At 46.7% G+C, this 18,019-nt stretch overlaps 1 protein-coding gene across 3 annotated transcripts in view; it reads right to left on the bottom strand.

Annotated features, from left to right (window-relative positions):
- LOC308247922 (UDP-glucuronosyltransferase 1A6-like) overlaps window positions 1-18,019 on the bottom strand; it is a 44,604-nt gene that overhangs the window by 23,442 nt on the left and 3,143 nt on the right. The window contains exon 1 of one of the 3 annotated variants that reach the window (XM_080667768.1): window positions 11,634-12,833. The exons of 1 other annotated variant lie outside the window; for it this stretch is intronic. In XM_080667768.1, the coding sequence (XP_080523894.1) occupies window positions 11,634-12,500 (867 nt within the window). In that variant the 5' untranslated portion in view covers window positions 12,501-12,833. Of the gene's footprint in view, window positions 1-430; window positions 1,319-11,633; window positions 12,834-18,019 lie in introns of those variants that run through there. One more of the 3 variants, XM_080667767.1, reaches the window with a different exon arrangement.

Below are 18,019 nucleotides of genomic sequence, written 5' to 3'. Positions count from 1 at the left end.
AACCGGACCACTATAAATGATCATGTAAATAAATGCAATTTGCTAGTTTCTTTATCCTTTCACTGAACACCCACAAGCAAAAATTCCCTGATAAATAAGTTAGCAACTCAATTTCTCTGCTCCTACACAGCTGAAGAAAATTGCACAACCCTGAAGATGATACCGTAACAAAAGGACAATCTTGATTGAATCACACCATTGTAAATCCTATTACAGAACTTCACCCCTCTCCCTCATATTTTTAATGACCATTGCAAACCTTAACCACACTACTTGAGACACTTGAACAATTTATCTCATCAAGACTGTTAGAGAACGAGAGGTAGAAATCAACAGAAAAATTGGTAGATAAGTAAGCACTTGGAATTAGCTTAAAAAATAAAATGTGTTCTGCCTGGCACACTGATTGGATATAAATACTAATACAGACCTGAGATAATGGCTTCCTGTTGGCACAGTTTATGCCCCCAATGAAGACCATGTTGGGCATGATCGGCCTGGGGTAGTCCAACACAAAGTCTCCTCTGAACAGCCACACGGATGCATAGCCAAAAACATCCACCAGTGACATCTCTCTCTGCAGAAGCTCAGAGGCCAGCCGTGCATAAGGAGACAAAGAAATATGGCAAATGTACTTCAGGGTCAGAGGGTAGAGCATGTTTTTGACCCTTTGCAGGAATGTCATGTGGTCCGAATTCCTTGTTAATAACCTAGGAATATATGAGGAAGGATTTGGGCACTGTGTGCCTTCAGAATCGAAGTCACATGGAATGGCACGCAAAAAAAACACAGCAGGAAGGGACAGGTACTGAGCCAGCACTGCCCCACAGGGGTAGACAGGATCTGTTAAAACCACATCGAAGGCACTGGCATTCAGATGCCTGATCAGGTCCTGGTTATGCACTAGCTCCTCACAAGACTTTTGAAAGACCGAAGACATATTTTTCAAAATTACAATAAATTTCAAGAATGTTTTTAGAAAATGTGCTCTTTCAAAAATCAGGTCAGTATGGCTCAGCATGAAATAATGGAATTCCTCCTGGGTGAATGGAATGGCATAGGTTTTCAGGGTGAAATAGTCCTCCTCCTTGACATGCAAAGTTGCCTCTGGTGAGAGGACTACTGCTTGGTGGCCTCTGGCATGGAGCTCCTGCACGACCTCCCGCATGCTGAGCCAGTGGCTGCCCTCCATGGGGACCACCAGTACCTTCCCGCCCTCAGTCCAGGGCCCGACACACAGGAAGAGCAGCAGTCCCATGAGCAGCTGTGGGGGAAGCTGGAGTCCTGTAGCCATCTCAGTAGATGCAAAAGCAGCTGACTCCCCAGATCAAAGTGTGTCTCATACACTTGTTTTCTTTGTCTATCTTATCAAGCCAATTCACAGAATGGCACGTCACTGGAGGGCAGGGTGCCCTACTTACATTAATTATTACAGAATGAACCTGCCCTTGTCCTTCACCACTAGCCTTTTACCCTTTTGCTTTCCCTCGGGAGAGATCGATCTCCCTAACTTGGGAGAAATTCTTCTGAGTCCACTGCTCTCTCAGAGGAACTGTCTAGTTCATGCTCTTGTTTTTCATTCCATTCCCAAAACGAGGCTGTGGATGCCCATTCTCTTCCCACTCACTCCTCTGTTAACCATGTTCTACGGGGCTGTGACTGAACTCCAAGAAATCACCAATGCTAGTCCACAACCAAAACCTCCTTCCTGGATGTGACCTTATTTGATAACTCTTAAAACTCTTTCCTCCCATGTGGGCAACATTGAGCACATCCAGAAAATACATATAACATTGCTAAGATGGCTTTCTCTAATAGGAAATGGATGCTGGCTCTCTGGTTCTGTCCCTCTTCTGCATAAGGACACCTCTTGCAATGTTCAGGGAAGAGTCTACTTGAAGCAACTGTCAAATGTGGAAATATCTGGAGAAACCCTGAACTTGAGACTTGATGAAAACAACACAGGGGTTGTTGAGATGCCTATACCTATTCCATGGGATAAGAGTTGCCATTATCCAGAGAGTAAATGGGCAATGACACAGTGGGGTCACAGAGCACTGTCCCCCGAGGGCATGCTCACCACAAAACAGGAGGGAGCTGTCACCTGGCCTCAGACCAGTCTCTGTCTGAATTCCTTGTCTCTTGCATACTGAAAGTTCCAGTCTTCTGCTACTCTGCTTCAGGACTAGGGTGTACCTTAATCTGGGCCTTTAATATATCCTGTGGTTTATGTTCAGACTTCTCTCCAAGGTCATTTATACTCCTAAGTCCTCATAAGAACAGATTCTTCCAGAACAGGATGGGCTACATAATTTGTGCACTCCTGAGGGTGGAGCCCTAAGCAGCCTCATGAGTCACATGCCCATAAGGACAGGCCTGCTCCAGAAAGTGACTCCCATATGTGCTCAGCTGCCATCTCCTTGTCCTGTTCACCCTGGCGATGATGTGGTTGGGCTCCTTGTGATGTCCCACTTTCTCTCTCACTGAGTGTGCTCTTCGGCATCCGTGGCTTCTGCCGTACCAACCTGCAGGCCCAGGCCACCATGACTAGTAAGACTGAGGCTTCCCTTTGGGAGGAAATGACCCCATGAAAGATTCACAGTGCTAACAGATTCCACCATTGGACAAATATGTGCACACCAAGACACTTCCCCTGGAACACCAGCTGCCACTGTGCAGGCAGTTGGGTTTAACCCTTCCTTGTAGGCTGTGAGTCCAGGATCCTGGTTCCCTCTTCCTCTCCAACAGCAAGTTCTCTGCTCTCTTTTGCAGATCCTCTTTCTGTCCAAGACATAACTCTATTTTTCCCCCAAGACTCCATTTCTGTCTCCTACTCACAGATTAAGTCCTATCATTTCTGTCCTCCATTCACTCCTACAAAAAGCCATGCAAAATCTCTTGAGTGTGTAGGCTTGAGGCTGCTCATGTCTTACATTAAAAGCATAAGGGCAAATGGAGCCAATGGCTGGGAAGGTACAACTTCAAGTTTTTATTGGTGCTGCAGCTGCTGTTATTATCACTAACAAGAGAAGCTACCATTAAGGATTCTTGCCACCACCATATCAATGGCAGAAGCAGCAAGTCACCAGAGTTGACTCATCTTCATTCTGTTAATAACTTGGTAGTCCCTGTTCCTTGTACAGCTGTAACTGCATTGGACACGTGTAGGAGAGAATATACACCAGGGCCACCTCTCTAGCTTTCATCACTGTGGTCATCTGCCTTGTGGTTATAACCCAACATGCCAAGATGTTATAAACCAAGTAAGAAGATGGGTTTACCTAGGGAATTGGTCATAGTGGTGGTGTTTTCTGTGCTCCAATTGGAGATATAAATAAATCTAGATCAAATAAATGAAGAGGCACCGAGTGTCCTGGAAGGGAAGACTTACCATTGTAACACTCTTGATTTTATTCCAGATTAAGCTATAGATTTAATGCGAGGCCAAACAAAATCTCATTGAGATTTTTAATAGGAGAAAAAAAATTTAATTCATCTAGAAGCATTTTTGTCTTCTGGTAATACAGAAGTAGTTCCTATCAGACCAATGCTCTCACAGGTAATTATTATAAATTCTTACAAAAAAAAACCTTTTTACATCTGTCTGAAGGCACTAAAGAGAAAACAAAAACAGGCAGAAAGAGAAGGGGACAGCAGATGACAAGGCCTGGGTAGAGTTTCCTTGCTCTTAGCAGCCACTTCTGGTATGTCTGTCCTTACCTATTACACCTAAAGCTTCAGGGTGGCACTTGCTCCCTGTTAATAAGGAGATTATCTACAACTCATTTGTCTCCATGTGGCCAGAGGGTGGCCAGCACCTCAGTCAGCCTATTACCCCAGGGAGCAAGCACCACCCTGGGACTGTAGGGCTGAGAAGCCTATACCTATCCTCCATGCCATGGTATGTTTCCTTGGTGTCCCTGCTCACAGCTCCAAACTGTCAAAGCAGATTAGAGGGTTCCAGATACCAACCTCAACAGGGGACTCCAGCTTCCTAGAGGATAGTGAAGACCATCACTATGCCAGCCATCAGTGACAGAAGGTCCAACACCCTTGCCCATTGCATCTTGCTATTGGAGTTGCCAAGAACACACCATAATCACCCAACATGCTTTACTTACAGGAGGAGGAGACAGAGTGAATCAATCCCAATAGTGATCCCCCATGGCCAGCAGGTCCCTATGACAGCGGACACAGAGCATTTCACCCACATGCATTCCTACTGTGCAGCATTAAAAAGACCCTGTCCCCTCCCCTTGGAGTACAAATATAACAGTGGGTTGGCCAAGTGCCATGGACCCACATGCTTAAAAAAAAAAAAAAGACAGAGGAGCATTCTTTGAGCCTGAAACAGAAAGACATTCCCACACAAGGTGATAAGGCGGCACAGGCTTGTGGTAGGAAAGACTTGCAAGCCCAGGCCCATTCTTTTTTTATTATTATTCTTTATTAATTAAGGTATTACATATGTGTCCTTATCCCCCCATTGCCCCCTAACCCCCCGCTCGTGCCCTCACTCCCCTAGTGTCTGTGTCCATTGGTTATGCTTATATGTATGCATACAAGTCCTTTAGTTGATCTCTCCCCCTTCCCCCCACCCTCCCCTGCCTTCCCTCTGAGGTTTGACGGTCTGATCAATGCTTCTCTGTCTCTGGATCTTACGAGGTGAATGGAGCCAAAAGACTGCACGAGTGAGACTGCCTTTCCCATCACCCATTTTAATGGCTCTTTGCATGATGGTAAGTCACAGTTGATGCTACATCATGCCCCTAAAACTCATTCTCAAATGCTTTGGTGTTTCCCACCTACTCTTGCACAGAGGCATGGGAATGGCAGGAAGCATTCTAAGCAATAAGAGAACTAAATAACCCAGGAAACTTACAGAGTGTGCAAGAGCAGGAAGCAGGAGACAGAAGAAAATAGGGAGCATTCCTTTGCTGGGACCGCTGACACAAAGAGCCCAAACTGGGGAACTTAGAACAAGAGAAATGTGTTATCGTATTGTCTCACACTCTGGAGGGCAGAACCAAATCAGAGCCATGATCCCTCTGAAGGCTCTAGGGAGGATCTTTCTTTGCCTCTCCCAGCTCCTGGGGTTTGCCTGCAATCCTTGGTCTTCCTTGGCTTACAGATGCATCACTCCAATCACATATCCATCTTCTCCCTATACATTGTCTTCCTTGTGTATATGTCTGTATTCAAATTTCCCTTTTTATAAGGACACCAGTAATATTAGATCAGGGCCACCCTAATGACCTCATGTTAACTTGATGGCCTCTGCCAAGATTGTTTCCAAAGAAGCTCACATTCTTTTTTAATTTTTATTATATATATTTTTTTTATTGATTTCAGAGAGGAAGGGAGAGGGAGAGAGAGATAGAAACATCAATGATGAGAGAGAACCATTGATCGGCTGCCTCCTGCACACCCCACACTGGGGATCAAACCCACAACCCAGGCATATGCCCTGACAGGGAATCAAACCATGACCTCCTGGTTCATAAGTCAACGCTCAACCACTGAGACTCACCAGCTGAGTGAAGCTCACATTCTGAGATGCTGGGGCTTAGGACTTCAACTTCTCTTTTTTGAGGGGGTCTCAATTCCACAGACCTGAGCTTTCTCCTAAACACTGGGGCAGCCACCTAGGATGGTGTGGTATGTTTGGCTTTGTGTTCTTAAAATGTTCCTCTTGTGAAGAAGTAGGGAATGGTTTAGAGGGGTCAGCCTGGACCCAGGGAGTCCTACCTGGAGCTTGTTTGTGAGAGGCGAGGACTTGAATCAAAGCTGCAGGGGCACTGGGGACTGGAAATAACTAAAATGTTCATCAACTGATGAGTAGCTACATAAAGTTATTATGCTAATGGAACAAAATATCATTCAACAATAAAAAATAATGTTATAATATGAATCACCCTTATGTAAAACATTATGCTAAGTGTAAAAAGTCAATAACATTATTATATGACTCAGTTTGTATGAAATGATCAGAATAGGCCAATCCATGGAGACAGAAAGTTGATTAGTAGTTGCCAGAGGCTGGGGAGAGGAGGAAATGGGGAGTAACTGATAATTACAGTTGTGTGTTTTTGTGAGTGATTGAAAATGTTCTAAAACTGATTGTGGTGATGGTTGCACAGCTCTGTGAATATATTAAAAATCATTGAATTGTAAACTTTAAATGCATTGTATGTTATGTGAATTATATCTCAATCCTATCTAATAAAGAGGGAATATGCTAAATGACCATCACTCCATCACAAAGATGGCTGCACCCACAGCTGAGGCCAAGTTCCCTTAAGGAGCCTTAATGAGCGATCAGCAGGGACCAGAGGCTACACCCTCTCCCCTGGGGCTTGACAGGGGACCTCAGGCCACACTCCCCACCCCAGTGCCAGACCAGGGGACCTGAGGCTACACCCTCCCCCGCCCCCATGAGGCTTGATTGGGGACCTCAAGGTGCTCTTCCCATCCTGGTGCTGGTCTAGGGGACCTCAGGCTGCTCCCGCTGCTCCAGCACCAGGCCGGAAGACCTCAGGCCGTGCCCCCTGCCCCAGCACCAGGCCAGGGGACCTGAGGCTGCGCCCCCCTGCCTGGCTGGGCTTGACAGGGGACCTCAGGCCGTGCCCCCCACCCAGTGGGGTTTGACAGGGGACCTCAAGGTGCACCCCCAGTGCTGGGTCAGGGGAACTCAGGCCGTGCCCCTGCCCAGCAGGCCTTAATGGGAAACCTGAGGCTTCACCCCCCTGCTGGTGGGGCTTGACAGGGGACCTGAGGCTGTGTCCCCCTCCTGGTGCTGGGCCGGGGGACCAGAGGCTGCACCCCCCCACACACACCTGGCGGGACTTGACGGAGGACCTCAAGGCACACCCCCTGCCCAGGTCTGGGCTGGGGGACCTCAGGCCATGCCCCCGTCCTGGCACCGGGCCGGGGGACTTGAGGCTACGCCCCCTGCTCGGCAGGACTTGACAAGGGTGAGACTGGCTGGGTCTGGATCTAGCCCAATGGTGGGGGGAGGGCTGGCCAGGTCTCGGTCTCACTCGATTTTGAGGTGCATGTGGGTGGGCGGGGACTTGACTCTGGGTCCCATGGTGAGCCCCAGACTCTGACAAGAGGAAGGTTTTCATATACATTTTACTAATTTTCTTTCATCTCTAACACTTCTATTATAGAGAAAGGGCAAATAGCAATATTAAATTATTTCCTCTAATTAATCCCCTTTTAATGTGCACGAATTTCGTGCACCGGGTCACTAGTATAAAATAATCCACTTAATTACATTCTTCTCAAATTATCTAAATTATTATCCAACCAAGTTTCTAGCTTTTCAGAGACTCATGTTGAATATTGTTTTTTAAACCTTGACTCATTCTAGCATTTAGCCACTCTATGGATAATTACTCAGTGACAGAAATAGTGCTGTCAAAATGTTCCACAGGTCTGTTCATCTCCAAATAACCAGTCATAAAGGTAAACACATGGTTTGGAAAGAGAAGCAAACCATTATAGGAATTGCAGACACTGGCCTAAGTCATGTATTTTTTAAAAGTGCCTATTAAGAATAACTCAGCATTTTAGGGTTTGTTTCCTCTTACTTGCTTAGAATTCAATCCTCAGCTCAACCAATAAATGTTGAAGTTGCAGCCTCAGTGCTTATTGCTTGCAGAGACCCCTGTAGGGGGCAGAGGTTAGCTCAGGAGTGGGCAAAGGATGCTTGCTGCTCCTTCCCGACCCAGCCTGGGCCCTGCTGGGTAGAAGTGACTGATCCTCACTTGGAATTTGTTCAGACCAGCATTGCTCAATTTCAGCACTATTGACATTTTGTCCAGGTAATTCTTTGTTGGGAATAAGTGGGTGGGTATTTCTTGTGCTTTGTAGGATTTTTAACAACATCCCTGGACTTTACCTACTAGTTAGTTGACAGTGTCACCCCCTAATTGTGACACCAAAAATGTCTCCAGACATTATCCCGCAAGGGTCAAAATTTGCCCCCATTTGAGAACCACTAGTTAGATTAGGGTCGGGGAACTTCCAATCGGGGGCTGTATAAGGCCCGAGAAATCTTTGGTCTGGCCCTGCCAAGACATTAGCGGTGAGTTAATTAAATGTTTGACCAAATATAGCAGGCTGATTTTTAAGTTGATAATTTTGTATGGCCCTCGAATTATGTTATAAATATTCAAATGGCCCTTAGCAGAAAAAAGGTTCCCCACCCCTGATCTAGATGATTCCAGAACACAAGAGGAGAAAACTTGGGAACAAAAGAGCTAGTACTGAGAAATTTGGATATAGTTTTCTGGGGAGATGATTCCCAAAGAATGTTGCAAGAAAACCACATGGTTTTTTATCACTTCACAGAAATTTTCAGTCTGTATTGAGTGTCCCAGGACCTGGCCTGGCCTGGAGCTCCTGGATGCAGAGGGAAAGGCACCTGCGAGAATGTGGCACAAGGGGCCAGATGATAAGATGCATGGGGCTGGTGAGGAGGCCCTGGGTGGGATACGTGGCTTCAGAACATCCAGGGCTGCCCAGGGCCTAGCCTCTGAGGGTCTCCCAGTGGGAACCACCTGCTGGGTGACTCAGGGGTTTCTCCAAGACATCTTGGGCAAAAATGCCCAGGGCCCCGGAGGTGGCTGAGTCCCTCCTTGGGCAGAGGAGGCTGGTGGGGCTGTGGTCAGAGTCACACTAACCTGGGCATAGGTGGGAAGAGATCTCATGCTCTCCCACACAGGCAAGGCTGGGAGTGCACAGGCTGCCCTGAGGACGGGCACCCTTTCCCAGATTGTGACTCAGTGTTATGAAAGGAATGTTCGCCAAGCACTGGTTCCCAAAAGGCTTTGCACATATTTGAAAGAAATATGAGTATGTGTTTGGAGTCAGGCCAATAATTACCTATACAACAGGCTTGCTGACTTGATATGTGAAATAGAATTTCATCGTTTATTAATTTGAAGTTCTTGGATTATTTCTGAAGTTAAATGTCTTTTCAAACTTTTATTGGCCACTTGTGTTGTTTATGTATTGCCTGATCATGATATTTGCCTACTAAGGAGTGTCGAGGTGTTGTGTTGTTGTTTTTTTAGCTATAAATCAGGCATCTGATGTATCTTCTTTTTTAAAATATTTATTGGGTGAGGCCATATAACAAAGCAAATTATGTTAATGTGAACAATTCAGTGGCATTTAGTCCCTTCACAACGTTGTGCCCCCGCCATGTCTACATGACTCCCATTCTCATTATTCCAAAGTGCGCACTTTTTCATAGTGTTGAAATGGCTCAATTATTTGACCAGTGAAACTTATTTTGATCACTGTAACATAATCCTATCTAATAAAGAGGTAATATGCAAACTGACCATCACTCCAACACACATGATGGCCAGCTCCATGTGGACACAAGATGGCCACCACAAGACGGCTGGCAGGGGAGGGCAGTTGTGAGCGATAAGGCCAGCAGGGGAAGACAGTTAAGATGGACCAGGCCTGAAAGGGAGGGCAGTTAGGGGTGACCAGGCCGGCAAAGGAGGGCATTAGGGGGTGACCAGGCCTGCAGGGGAAGACAGTTGGGGGGACCCAGGTCTCTAGGGAAGGGAAGTTGGGGGGACCTAGGTCTGCAGGGGAGGGCAGTTAAAAACAATCAGAACTTATGTGTTGACCTCTGACCTAAGGCAAGTGTTTGTAGATTCCTTCTGACACATGAGGAAAGAGGGCTTTGAAAAATAAAAACTTGCCGAAACCGGTTTGGCTCAGTGGATAGAGCGTCAGCCTGTGGACTGAAGGGTCCCAGGTTCGATTCCGGTCAAGGGCATGTACCTTGGTTGCGGGCACATCCCCAGTGGGGGGTGTGCAGGAGGCAGCTGATCGATGTTACTCTCTCATCGATGTTTCTAGCTCTCTATCCCTCTCCCTTCCTCTCTGTAAAATATCAATAAAATATATTTTAAAAAAAAAATAAATAAAAACTTGTTTGTTTTTTAAAAAATATTATTTAAATATTTACACCTTTGAAAAGCTTCAGATCACTCTAACTTTCAGACTAGAATTCTCTTTTTCAATGCATTGTTTTTTCATCAGAAAGAAAGCCTCAAAGAAGCCCCAAAGACCCTTACCAGCCTTCTTTAATATCTGCCAATATCTCTGTTAATACGGTTGACAGTAGCTGGGGGTGATGAGCATAATTGGACAAGCACCAGGAAGCACAGGGCATGACATAGAAATCTCATATGTCAATAAAATTTAATTAAGAAGTTAATAAGCCAAAGTGTAAAAAGAATCATTTGCTATAAGAAGGAAAAATATCATTTTTGATACCTTGGTACCAACCATATATTTTTGCAAAAAAAAAATAAAATTGTAGCCCTAACTGGTTTGGCTCAGTGGATAGAACATCAACCTGCGGACTGAAGGGTCCCAGGTTCGATTCCGGTCAAGGGTATATACCTTGGTTGTGGGCACATACCCAGTAGGGAGTGTGCAGGAGGCAGCTGCTAAGTGTTTCTTTCTGATTGATGTTTCTAACTATCCCTCTCCCTTCCTTTCTGTAAAAAAATCAATAAAATATATATTTTTTTAAAGTTGTATTTAGTCATGTTGAAAAAACAGGCTGTAGTGAGTGTGCTTTTTGGGCCTTGAAGCTTTGCCTGTGCTTGGCTTTCATCTGTGTCTCAGTTGATAGTCCCTACATGTCACCACAGAGAGCATTCTGTGTCAACTTGTATGTGTAATTATTAGAAACTAGAGGCCCAGTGCACAAATTTGTGCACGGGGGGTGTATGTGTCCCTCAGCCCAGCCTGCACCCTCTCAATCTGGGACCCCCCAAGGGATGTCCAACTGCCCACTGGGATTGGGCCTAAATGGGCAGTCGGACATCCCTCTCACAATCCAGGACTGCTGGCTCCCAACTGCTCACTTGCCTGCCTGCCTGATTGCCCCTAACTGCTTCTGCCTGCCAGCCTGATCATCCCCTAACCACTCCCCTGCCAGCCTGATCAACGCCTGACTGCTCCCCTGCTGGCCTGACTGCCCCTAACTGTCCTCCCCTGCTGGCCCAGTTGCCCCTAACTGTCCTCTCTTGCCAGCCTGATTGCCCCTAACTGCCCTCCCCTGCCAGCCTGGTTAGGTCTGATTGTTTTTAACATCCTTTTTAAAATATAAAAACCATTCTTAGTTCTGGACCATATAGCAACAGGCCTGTGGGCTGAAGTCCATTTGGTATACCGACTATAGTTTGCTAACCCCTGGTTTAGGGACCAGGGAAAAAGCGTGACACAGAGTTGGGAGAACGGGTTTTGACCGGGACTACCCTCTTAGCTGTGTCCTCTTGGTCAAGACTTCACTTGTTTCTTCAACAGGTAAGTGCAGGATTTGGCCTGGAAAATTCTAAGGCTCATTCAATGATTGTCCCCAGGTTACCCAGGTAAAGATAACTGCTGCTGTTGTCAGGCATGAGTGCTATCTCATTCAAAGTCTTTGCATCATTCAAACCCTCAGCCTCAGATCTCCTCCACACCCTCCTCCTAGCATCCCTTCCTTCAGGTGGCCCTCCCAGGTGACAGTCAGAGGAGGAGCCAGACCGGTGAGGGAAGCAGAGAGTGAAGAAACGGGGCAATCACAAAGAAATAAAGCCACCCACCTGAGACAGGACCCCCTTCTTCTTACAGTTGGTCCCTCCAATGAAGACCATGTTGGGCAGGACTGGCCTGGGATACTCGAACACAAAGTCATATCTCAAGAGCCAAATGGAGCCCTTCTGATATAAGGTGGGTAAGTGCACCTGTCTCTTGAGGAGGTCTGATGCGAGATCTTCATACTTTGAATACAGACAGTGAAATAGAAGGTTCTCCAAATGATTAACAAGGAAGTTGGCCACCCGCTGGGAGAAAGTCATCCGGTCTGAGAACTGGGTGTAGCACCTGGGGATGTAGGACACAGGGTTCGGGCTTCGGCTGAACGTATGCTCCAGGGCACACGGGAAGCCCCTGAAGAGGTACACGGAGGGCAAGCCCAGGTACTCGGCCAGGATCACTCCGCAGGGCATGGCCGGGTCTGTGAACAAGACATCGAACTTGCTTTCCCGGAGGAAGCTCAGGGTGGCCGAGTCCCTCAGGAGGCTCTGGCAGCTGATGAAGCACAGGTCAACGACGACCATGACATTCCTGTACTCCTCCAGGGGAGAGGTCAGGAGCGATCTCTCAGCAAAGTGCCGGTTCCCAAAGGTACGGAAGCGTCTCTGTAGCTCTTCCTCGTCATAGGGCACCCCATAGATTTTCCTGGTGTAGTGTTTGGACTCTTTCAGAAGCAAATTGACTTCTGGCACCAGCACCACGATGTCATGGCCCCTGTCACTAAGCACCTCAACTATGTCCTTCATACTGAGCCAGTGGCTTCCATCCTGGGGAACCACCAGCAGCTTGTCACTGAGAGCCACACCCCAAAGCCCTAAGAGTAAAACCCCTGCAGAAACTCCTCGGACCGCACGGGGGAGGCAGGCCATCCCCATGGAGTGCAGGTAGCAGCAAGAGTAAATGGGTTACGCTGCCTGACCCCAAGGGCTCCTGGCTATTTTCCCTACACTGACTACCTGCCCCTCTTCACAGACCTGGCCTACCTCTCTGTGCTCTGAACTTTGCCCTTTGATGTGCAAGAACCTAAATTAATATTTAACTATTTCTAAGCACACAGGTACCTTGAGCCAACTATGCTTCTTAGCTCTTGCCTGAGCTTCTGAGTTTAGTTCTTCTCTTTGTCTGCACCAACCTGTCTCTCCGGTTGGAGGACAACTTAGACAGGCCCCAAGAGGCCCGCCGCAGCCCCACCCTCTCTCCTGAGCACCAGGACTCCAACAGCATTAGTGATGACCATGTTCACAGATGAATAGCTGTCCATGCTGCTCTGCTTCCTTGTCAACTCTCCTCATAGTGGAAAGGAAGCATGAACAGATGTAAATTCGTGATTTGAACAACACAATGGAGCTGCTCACTCCAAATCCTGGCTACCACAGCAGTGGCCGGATTAAAAGGAAGGCACAGAGAAGTCTAATAGAACTTCCCACCATCCCCTCCTCCCAGCTATACCACTGTTATTGGAGAGTTTTGTTATATCAAAAGATAGAATCTAATCCTAACATATGTGCTCTGACACCACACATCTCACTTTGTGGTTAAGAGCATGAATTCTGGAGCCAGTCTGCCCCTACCAAGCTGTGTGACATCACCACCCTTCCCCTGCATTGCTGCACCTGCCAGCTGGGGGTTACATCAGTCCCTCCCCCGAGGGGTGGTGCGAATGAGCTGAGTGCAGTTCCCTTGGAGGGGCTCCCTCTGGGTCTGGTCGGACACTCTGTGGGTCAAAAAGTGCTCCTAAAACATCTCATGACCCTGCACTGTGAATACAATAACCATAGGAGGAGTGAAGGGGACAGAAGAGGAGGCAGAAATGAAGGAAAGAAAATGTAGAAATATGAAACGCTTGGAAGGTGTCAGGTGACAGAGCACTTGATGGAGGTGACGCGTCCAGCCAGCAGTTGGAAGAAGGTGGCTCCAGCACAGGGGTCCCCAACATGTTCGGCTTCTAAAACAATTTCCCATTGTCTTCATTTCCTAGGGCCACTGTAACAAAGCACCACACTGTGGTGGCCTGAAAAACAGAGCTTTATTCCCATAGTCTGGAGCCTGGCAGTCTGAGGTCAAGGTGTCAGCAGGACTGGTTCCTTCTGAGGCCTGGGTGGGGGATCTGTTCCAGCCTTGCTCCGGCTCCTGGTGGTTTGCAGGCCATCTTTGTTGTTCCTGAGTTTGTGGAGCATCAGCCCATCTCTGCCTTCATTGCCTCACGGTGTTCTCCCTGTGTCCCTGTCCGTGTCCAAATGTCCCCTTCATATAAAGACACCAGTCACGTTGGGCTAAGGCCTACCCTAATGACCTCATTTAATTTAACTAACTACATCTGCAAAGACTGTATTTCCAAATAAGGTCACATTGTAAGGTATTGGGCATTAGGACTTCAATAACACTTTTTGGGGGAACACAATTCAACCCTAACACTCACCCTTCATCTCATGCAATACAAAGCCCAGACTGACCATCCTTCTACCGATGAGAAACGGAGGCTTGCTGCCTACGAACGGACATTTCTGGGTAACGTATGCAGCTTCAGAAGAAAAAATAGAATTGGCTACTTCTAGCTCAGCCTTTCTCAACCTTTTGGCCTCAGGACTGCTTTTTACTCTCGGTGCGTGAAGACCTACAAAACGTTTGTTTATGTGGGTAACATGTATTCAAATAAGCTGCTTCAGAAATTAAAACTGACACATTTAAAAAACACTTCCTCATGAATTGAGATAACAAGATTAAACCCATTACAAGTTGACATCTTTTCTGAGAAAATAACTGTACATTTCCCAAAACAAACAAAAAAAGTAGTCAGAAGAATGATGTCATTTTACCTTTGTTCAAGTCCCTTTAATGTCTGACTGGAGGAGAGGGGCTCCCTGTCAGCTTGTGCACTTGCTCTGCTGTGGTTTTTCACATTGTGAAGTCCTGGGAAAACTCCCCAGTACCACCACGAGAAAATGAAAGTGGAAAAAGCAAACTAAAACTTAATAGTCTTCATACTATTAAGGAAACAGTTTGACCTTGCAGACCCCTGAAAGGGCCTCAGGGATCCTCAAGGTTTCCAAAACACCCTTTGAGAATCACTGTTCTAGATCAGGGGTGGGCAATTACTTTCCTTTAAAGGCATAGATAGTACATAGTTTGGATGTTGTGGGACATCTGGTCTCCTTGGCAATGATTTAGTTCTGCTGTTGTACCAGGAGAACAACCATAGACAACACTAAACCAATGGGCATGGCTGTGTTCCAGTCACTTTTGTTCATGAGAACAGGAAGCAGGTTAGATTCCACCTGTGGGCTGCAGTTGGCCAACCTCAGTTCCAGACAGTGATAAAAACCAAGGTGTTGACTCTTCCCTGCAAATCCACATGGCTGCTCCTTCCCTTCATTCCAGATTCACTCAATGCTATATCAAAGAAAGCTTCTCTGGTGACCCCATTATCACAGGGCCCAGACCATCACTCTGAAGCCCCATCTCCCTCTTCACTTACTTTCATCCCTTTCGCCATCACCTAATCTGTTATTTATTATGTGTCTCCCCCACCTAGAACAAGAGCACTTTAAGGACACTGTATTCCCAGTGTCCAGAACAGTGCCAGCATACAACAGGCACTCGATCCAAGTTTGCTGAATAAATGAACTCGCTTTTGATTTGGCTGTTTGTTTTAGTCTCACATTTCAATTTCTCTTTAGTTTTTTAAGTTGTAAGGATTCACCCAAGAAATAGAACATTTAAAGAATCATGTGTGTTTTTTTGTTGTTGTTTTTTTTGTTTGTTTTTTTTTTTTAAGAAAAGCTGGTCATTGACACTATGAGCATGGAATTTGCCCCTTCCCTTTAGGAAATTAAAATCTGAGAAGTATAAGTCTAAACAGCATGCAGTGAGAGCCTGAAGTAGGAGTCGGAAAGTCCGTGTCTCCTTTCAGCTCTGCCACCTGCCAAGGGTGGGACTCATCTCCTGATCTTCAGGTTTTTCAACCGAGACCTAGAGAGAAGGTCATGTTTGTCCTGCCTGATTTGTCACATTGCTGAGGGAGGTCCAAGAGGGCGAGGGAACCAGGCTGTCCAAGTGAGAGGCAGTTTCTAGTGTGGCTAGAACAGACTCGCCCACAGCTAGTCACGCACATCTGAACTGGCACGCAAAGTGCTCTCCTAACCCATGCCTGTTGACACAGGAGGCGTGCTGGGATAGGGAAGGGAGAAAAAGCCTGGGGAACAGGATAGAAAGGATCACCCAAGCACAGGGCTGGGCCCAAGAACCAACCAAGATGCAAATTCATTGCAGCCAAATTAAACTACAATGAGGTATCACCTCACACCTGCCAGAATGGCAACCACAGGAAACAAAGTTTCATTGCAGCCTTCAGGGGAGTGATCAGGGCAAGAAGGTGGCAGCATTCTGGTTTGGGTCCATCTAAACAACAATAAGACTCCCAGATGGTCACAAAGGGAGCACAGTGCAGGTCCGCTCCTCCAGGGCAAGCACAGCCCAGCAGGTTCTTTCTAAGAACAGTGTATCTGGAGGGCGTCTGGCTTAAGGAAGTGCAGGCTGGAGAAGAAGATGCTGCTACAAACCTCAGACCCTTCCCAGGTCCCACTCGGCTGAGGATATGGGCCTGGGCCCCTCCTAGCAGAGCCTTGCTCTGGTCTTTGTGTTGCTAAACAAGAGGCCTGAGAAAAACAGATGGCTTGGCTGTGGGTTCTGTTCCCAGCAGGCCCAAAGGGACATTCATTAGAGACAGGAGGTGAAAGAAAGAACACCACTTTGCAAAACATTACCAGAGAGGTGCCTTCCAAATTCAGAAAGTTTTAGAAAACATTTCTCTTTTTCCTTACGAATGATGTGTGTGCACGCGTGTGTGTGAGCACAGAATAATAGGAGATAGAATCTGGCATGTCTGCCAATCACAACGGTAGGGAGACCCTAAAGGTGAGCTGCCCTAGAGGGCTAGGCCTGCCCCGCTGGTGCTGTGGGACTCCAGGGTGCTCGTGCATCTGAGTGTCCAGGCGAAGGCCACCCTGCAGACCAATGACTAAGCTTGGGACATATATCCTTGGAGAGAAGGAGGCAGATCCTGGGGTGACCTGAGATCTCCCCAAAAAGCAAATGGAAGACGTCTGGCATTTTAAGTAGAAGGGAGTCATAAAGGTGTACATGGGTGATGTCATTATAGGAACGGGGGATGTTTAGAAAGGCTGACCCTTGAATTATCCACAAATCATGAGAAATGGGGCTAAGACCTACAAGAGTTAAAAGGACCTGAAAAATATCTGAAGCCTGAAAAATGACATTTACTGAATCCAGAATACAAAAGCGGCACAATCAAATGAATAAATGTTTTATTAAATAGCTATACAAATATAGCTACATGTGGGTTGGCCCACTATGGTTCCGCTCATCAAGTGATTTAGACACTATATATGGTGAGGGCCATAGGGCGATTTAAACCATCTGATAGGCTGTGGGGTGGGGGCCACAGAAAGCAGTGTTGTGCATCGGGTCTTGGTGCAGGTCCAAGACGGTCCAGTCTGAATCACCCAGGGATGGGACAGGGTCTTGCAGAGAAGGACTCACCTGGTCAGACATCTCCAGTGGGCACCTGTCCTACTGCAGCGCTTGTGTCTATGACTTCCCATGGGGAATTGCATCAACATGGGTGGTGGTTCCAGTGGCCAGGACCAATTTGGGATGGGCACAGGCCACTAAGTAGCCATGACAAAGGAGCTACTCAGAAGAGACATAAAATAGGACTTCCATTTGCCAGAATTTATGATGGCAAAATGACCCTGGAATACAGGGATGAAGGGGAAAGAGCATGTCTGGGTTCCAAACATTAAAAGACCTCATGATACTTAGCTTCGTGCTGCACCCACTGTCTTCTCTATTTGGCACACTCTTCCCCCAACTCCTCCAGATCTCTCCTCCTCATCCTGCAAGGCCCCTGTTATCAGTTCTCTTTATACTTTTTAGTTTTCTGCCAAAGGTATGTTTCATAATTTGTAACTGACTAATGTGTGTCTCCCCATTGGATGGCAAGCCATGCACACAGAAGGCTCTCAATAGATATTTGTTCAATGACGAACCTTTGATGTTAAACAACAACAACAAAAAAAGGGTCAACTGTATGTTATTCTGTAACACCACAAAATCCACAAATGCCATGTCCACTGAGTGATTAGAGGCCATTGATGTAAGTCAAACAACCTCGGCAAATTCCACAGGCAGGACATTTCCTGAAAAGTCTCCAGTGCACAGAGGGAGGCAGACAAGTGTACAGGTTAGGCACAAGGGTCCTAAAGCCAGAATGTTAAGCTCGTTGTGCAAGAATGCTCATAGCAGCATATTCTTCATAGCCAAAAAGTAAAAACAACCTAACGTGTGTGGACTGATGAACAGAAAAACAAGATAT

The sequence above is a fragment of the Plecotus auritus genome (genome assembly GCF_963455305.1).
Source record: "Plecotus auritus genome assembly, chromosome: 5".
Taxonomy (NCBI): Eukaryota; Metazoa; Chordata; class Mammalia; order Chiroptera; family Vespertilionidae; genus Plecotus; species Plecotus auritus.
Note: the sequence above shows the minus strand (reverse complement) of the source record. Positions and strands in the feature narration are given on the sequence as shown.